Source organism: Sipha flava, unplaced genomic scaffold, assembly GCF_003268045.1.
Source record: "Sipha flava isolate LNK unplaced genomic scaffold, YSA_version1 20527_pilon_pilon, whole genome shotgun sequence".
NCBI classification, from domain to species: Eukaryota; Metazoa; Arthropoda; class Insecta; order Hemiptera; family Aphididae; genus Sipha; species Sipha flava.
The window spans coordinates 26,367-32,607 of NW_020272805.1; the positions used below are offsets into that span (position 1 = coordinate 26,367).

Consider the following 6,241-nt stretch of genomic DNA (forward strand, 5'->3'; position numbering starts at 1 on the left):
AAAAGAAAATAATAATTAATAAAATGTACAATACAGAAAATTTATATAATTATATTTACCCCGATAAAACCGAATCAATTAATAACAAGCCTTTCTTAATAAATAAGTTTAAAAGTATACCAGCCTTATGGCGAATACTTTGGTCTTCGTTTAGTGTTATAAGTATCATAGAAGCAACGAATGACACTTGATCGTAATGTAGCCACGAGTTGATATATTTTAACGAATGTACTATTTCCTGTAAATATTTTTAAATAAATAAACATAAGGTGTAATCAAAAAGTTATTGATATTATAATGTATAATAATATAAACTTTGATGGTTAAATAATTATATGTTATAAGATATTTGTGTAAAAAAAAAGTTTAATATTAGTAAGAAATAGATATTTCAAATTTCAAGTTTCTGATGATCGATATCTAGGATGTTTTAGTGGATTTGTTTGATGGGTTATAAAAAATGTGGAATAATTATTTATTATTCTTCTTCATAATAACAATCTAATAGTAATACAATAATAAAAATATATTCTTCATCTTATTTTATTTTTTTTTATATTTAAAATACTGATAATAAAATAAATAAACCTACTACATACATTAATATTTATCTTGTCAAAACCGTTAAGAACAGCCATACATTCATCAATAATACATTGGGCCATTACTGTATATGATTTAAGATCATATAGTTTTTTTAATTGCTCCGGCAAATTTTCAAAGGAAATATATTGTTCATTGTCCTCAATTAACTTAAGAGGTTCTGTAAAAAATTAGTTATTAAAATAGTTAATAGTTAATATATTAAATTAAAACTGTTCAGAAGATATCATGTACCATTCTTGTCTATTATTTATTTAATTTAATAAAATACGATTTTGATGTCTTCGTTATGAAAATTTGAAGGAATTATTATTGCAAACTGATCATTGTTAAGAAAAATTTTTAAAAGCAATTGTTTATTACTGCATAAAAATTTATACTAATACAAAGTTACAAAATAATTTTATCCTACTTTCTAATATACAATTTGAAAGTAATGTTACAACTTTGTATAACAGCTAAACATAAATAAAATGCATAACTTGAAATTTTAAAATTCAAACTGTTGAATATATTATAACAAAAAAAAAAAAAATTATAATTATACATAACATATTATAAAACCTAATTAAATTTTAAAAAAATTTGTTAAAATAAATGTAGTAACTTAATAGTACATTTTTTCTAATGAACAATAGTATTTATACAGTATAATTTGAAAATTGACATTATTACCTTCATGTATCCAACATTTTAAATGCAAGTTTTGTATTTTGAATATCAAAGACTGAAGAGTTGGTGACATTTTTATGAGGACAGTGTTTTCATTTTTAAATAATAAAATATGATGTACTATACCGTCCAAATTATGAGTCTAAAAAAAATGAAATAAAAAATTATTTATTCTATAATTTCCTAATACTTTACTATTTTGGTTATTACTTTTGATAATTTTTGTCCTGCTATTTGTAATATTATACATAAGCAATGAATATTCAGAATATCTTTTACTTTCATCAATTCGTGAATGAACAACAATATATTTTTTTCGGTAAAAGCCCCTTGTTTGAATAATTCACCGATAAATCTATAAAAATATTATTTCGTACAATATATACAAATTATTAATTAATTTTACTTGAAAACATACTTGCAATGGGCTAAAGACCTTTTATAATATTGGAAATGAAAACTATTCAATATATTCTTGAAAAAAGATGGGGTCTATAACATATATAAAATATTTATATTATTTGATAATTAAATTAAAAAACATATGTTATCAATCGGTGGAAAATTTATTTGAATATAATTTGGTTTTAGTCAAAAGCAAATAAGAGTGGTTAAGTTTTAGTAGTTTGATTGAGTAGTTCTACTCAAGTCAGTTTAATTATTAGCTATTATTGTTAATTATATAATATAAATTAGGGTACCTAAATCATATTATGTATGAATAAGTCTTGATTTAAAATGATACAAATCAGTTTATTTATAAATAAAAATTAACTATGCAAGCATCAGTACTGAGATTTATCTTAAGCTTGAAATGACTTAAGACTAATAATTATAGATTATATTATAAAATCTAATATAATCACAAAAATACTTTTATTATATTAATAAATTATAACTAGTTACCATATTACTGTTCATAAAATTTTTTTTTAATTTATGTACTTCATTCTGAGGAGTACGAGTATAATATGAGGTAAACATATCAAAGATTTTTTGTGCTAAAACTTTCTGAAAAGTAGTTTTAGAATCGTGAAGTTTGTTAAATTCATCATGATTGGCCATGTATGCACATAACTTTGCATATAAAACTGTAAAATCGGGTCTATTTAAAGCCTAGATAAGTAAAACAACAAATTTAATAACTATTATTATTATTAATAATATTTATATACCCGAAAATAAATTATATCCACTATGTTTTCAAATATATAAATTGTTTTCAGCGGTATGGAAATAATTGTACGTGCCATTTCATCAAAATTGTTAATATTTACATTTTGGACAATTGATCGTACCAAATTAAATATTTCCTAAAGTAAAATCGTTTAAAAAAATAATTCTAAATATTTTCTAAAAATAAGATTAATTCAATAAAATGAAACATATCTTAAAAAAAAATATACAACAGTACAATAAATTGTGTTTTATAAACTTAGACATATATTTATAAATATATAATACACATTTTTAGTAAGATTCAATAATTGTTGTATGTATGATTAATGTTATTAATAATTACATCGAATTTCAAATATTTTAAATTATACAACATTTAATACTTACAACTGGTTTAAGACTAGCTTCCATAGTTGTTATTAATTGAAAAAATTAATATTTCTGAAAATACAATTTTTTTATAAGTAACATAAATTAATACAGGGGATCTATAGTTAAATTATGTAATTACTATTTATTAACCATCAATTTGGGAGATAGGTAAGGCCAAAATTTGAGGGACAAAAATTTTGTTTTAAAAATAATTACTAGTTACTTATAATTGATTTAATTATACAATTATAGTCTCGCAAAAAAAATATTTATAACCTTAATATAATTATTTATAAATTAAATTCTGTGTAATTTCATTTAACAGTAGATGGATGAATACAAAACGACTCTGGAGGCAAAACTTTTCTATTGAATAAATTAAACAAATCTTAGAGTAAAACCAACAGGTCTAATAAAATTACTTCATACGTGAAGTAAAATATCTAGTTTTAAAACAACATCAAGCACAACTATACGCTTTAGCAATAGTTATCATTAAAACAATTTAAAAAAATATATTTTAATTAGAAAACAATGAAATTAATTAAATAATACCTTTCAACTGTAATCTGTACTTGACAGCAGTCTTTTGTACGACTAAGAAGATTGTTGATCGTTGATGAAAATATGTTTTATAAGGTACAATATATCAAACACCAACGAACAAACCAATTTTTACCGTGGATCACTGAACAATAAAATGGATGTATCTAATATTTTTGAACCGAAAAATGATTTCTTCATTGACCATAAACCATGGCTACGTAGTAGTTAATTAAGTAACTAATAACTTCACTAAATTCTATACTCACGCATACATTATTTTGATTGTGGTCACGGAAAATAAAATTATATTATTATCCAAGTCTGATTTGATAAACGATATTATTATTTTGTATCGAATTCTCGAATTCAGATGGTTGTAAACTATCAATATCCGTATTCAATGCAAGGAAGTGTTGTACCTATTTTTGTATCCAACGAGAGTGTGATTCGTAATGGTTACAAGCATGCCAGCTGGTCATAGAGTAATTACTCAATGTAGCCAGCAAATATATTAAAATTTACGTTTTGACGGGTAGGAAATAAAATTTATTTTTTTGAATTTAATTTTTTTCATTATATCACGGACAATTAAGTTTTCAAGATATAATCTTATTAAAAATATAAGTACTTTATACATATTCAGTGGCGTAACTGAGAATATTTGATGGGGGAGGAGATCAAAATTAATTTGTATGGTAAACTTGTGGGGGGCCTTTGCCCCCCGGCCCACACACCCCTTATCTATATTTTGTATAATTTAATAACTCAACACATGTAAATATGATCTTTCTATATTACATAACATTATACATTTACAAATATGTTTTAAAATGTTTTAATATTTTACAATATGATGTCCAGATTCCTAGGCTTTTTGGCAAGTTCATCAATGACCTCTTCATTTGAAAATGTAATATCATTATGAATTGCCAACATTGCCAGACCATTAAGTCTTTTCTACAAAAAAAATTAAAATATTTTTCTCATTAGATATTATGGAAATGTATTTTATTAAGCACAAGTGCACAGCTATTATAATTACTAACCTCAGACATACTGTTTCGAAGATATGTTTTTATCCTTTTAAGACTGGAACCCATTCTTTCAGGCGTACTTGTAGAAACAGGAAGTGTGCATATTATTTTTAAAATAAAATGTACATTTGGATAAATATTGGCATTACACACATGTAATGCTTCAATTGCAGTTTTCGGAATATTGTTTATTCGCTCAAGTGTTATCTTCAACAATTTCAATTCTGCAATTGAGTTGTTCACATCCAAAGAAGATGAATAAAATTCAAGTAATTTTCTAAATGATACCTCCTCATTAGAAGTTAATGTATAGGAAAATAGATTTTGAAATCCTATAAAATATGACATATATACATTATACATAAACCATTAAAGGTTGAATTTAATAATATAGATTGATTATATGAATATTTTATTTCAGTGATTTGTTTTTAATTTTATAAAAACTAGGTACCAATTTAATTAAAAATGATAATAATGATTTAATTTAATATAGGTACCTTTATAAATTTCAGAATGGATTGAAAATTTTTCTCCTAGTTGTATAAAAAAGTCCAGGTAGGGTATAAATACTGACACTTTGTGGTATTCTTCAACACTTAAATTGGGATCTGGATTTGCTCGATTTACTTGTCATTTAGATATTCTTATAGTACTCAAGTCTATATCTATAATTACTGACATCTCCTATTACAAATGTCAAATATAAACATAATTCTTTTCATATAATTCATATAATAATATACTTTATTTTAGTATACTTACTTTTGCAAGCAAAAACAATTTGTGGAACTCAGTATCACAATTTAATCTGATATTTTTTAATACATTTATAATATCTTCAGCAAAGCTTACTGCTTCTCTAAAATCAATTTGTTATTTTTGTAGCAACTTACACAATGGTAAACCAAAAGAAAAAACCAACTGAAAAAATATTTTATTATAAAATAAAATAAATTATATTTATTAATTACTATTTACTTGTATAACTTGTAAGGATATAAGAAATTCTGAATCAATAGCTTTTAATAGTATATTAGCTTCCGTTGCTGTGGAATCATTCCAATTAGAAATATTTTCTAATGATTCAACTATAAATGCAAATAATTCAATGAAATCTGTTACCGCATCATAACGTTGCACCCATCGTGTAGCACATAACCTTTTTAAAGTTTTAACCTTAGGATCCTCATAACTATTTTCAATGTTGGTTAAAAGAACATTTTGGCGTTTTGGTGTATTAAAGAAAACATAGTACTTTTCGATAATACCTAAGCAGTTTCTAATTGGTTGAATTCCACTTGCAGTTGATACTACTAAGTTCAGAGAGTGTGCTGCACAGTGCACATATATAGCTTTAGGATATTTTTTTTGATAATTGCCTGAACACCTTTATATTGGCCAGACATGTTGCTTGCACCATCATATCCTTGACCATATAGGTAATCTAAATTAATCTCACAACTATTCAGACCTATTTACAAAATATAATAACCATACAATTATTAATTGTATTAATTTATTAAAAACATTATATCATTTTAATGTACTGTTGAGTATTGATTCAGCTAAATCACAACCAGTTAAACTGTTAACAGTAATCAATTTCAGGAATCTCTACTGAATACAATCGTTATCGTCAACATATCGAACATACATAGCCATTTGTTCAATAGTAGAAATATCAGTAGTTTCGTCAACTAAAACTGAGAAACATTTTGAAGCATTTACATTCTTAACTATTTTTCACAGCATAATGTCCCCAAATGCTGTTATGATTTCATTTTGGATTTGAGGAGTTAGGTATTTGTTTCGTCCTTCACTTGTAATGATAT

The 6,241-nt window shown here is 24.2% G+C and overlaps 2 protein-coding genes across 2 annotated transcripts; both read right to left on the reverse strand.

Moving 5' to 3' along the window:
- Positions 1-55: 55 nt before the first annotated feature.
- Positions 56-1,570, reverse strand: LOC112682497. Its single transcript, XM_025553112.1, has 4 exons — positions 1,486-1,570; positions 1,279-1,417; positions 600-763; positions 56-238 (listed from the first exon to the last, which is right to left on the reverse strand). The coding sequence occupies exons 1-4, from the start codon at positions 1,558-1,560 to the stop codon at positions 56-58; spliced, it is 561 nt and encodes a 186-aa protein (XP_025408897.1). The 5' UTR covers positions 1,561-1,570.
- A 2,617-nt stretch (positions 1,571-4,187) lies between these two features.
- On the reverse strand, positions 4,188-5,035 carry LOC112682496 (52 kDa repressor of the inhibitor of the protein kinase-like; the record flags this gene model as incomplete). Its single annotated transcript, XM_025553111.1, has 3 exons — positions 4,188-4,329; positions 4,419-4,738; positions 4,907-5,035. Coding segments are annotated over 3 exons (563 nt in total), but the record flags the coding sequence as incomplete, so codon positions are not given.
- Positions 5,036-6,241: the final 1,206 nt, after the last annotated feature.

Excerpts from the sequence above, each read along its gene's own strand:
- LOC112682497 (XM_025553112.1), bottom strand. The coding sequence starts at position 1,560 with ATGAAAGTAAAAGATATTCTGAATATTCATTGCTTATGTATAATATTA. Across the intron at positions 1,418-1,485 it reads CAGGACAAAAATTATCAAAA|ACTCATAATTTGGACGGTAT; the intron begins GTAATAACCAAA and ends CATTTTTTTTAG. Across the intron at positions 764-1,278 it reads AAAATGTTGGATACATGAAG|AACCTCTTAAGTTAATTGAG; the intron begins GTAATAATGTCA and ends AATTTTTTACAG.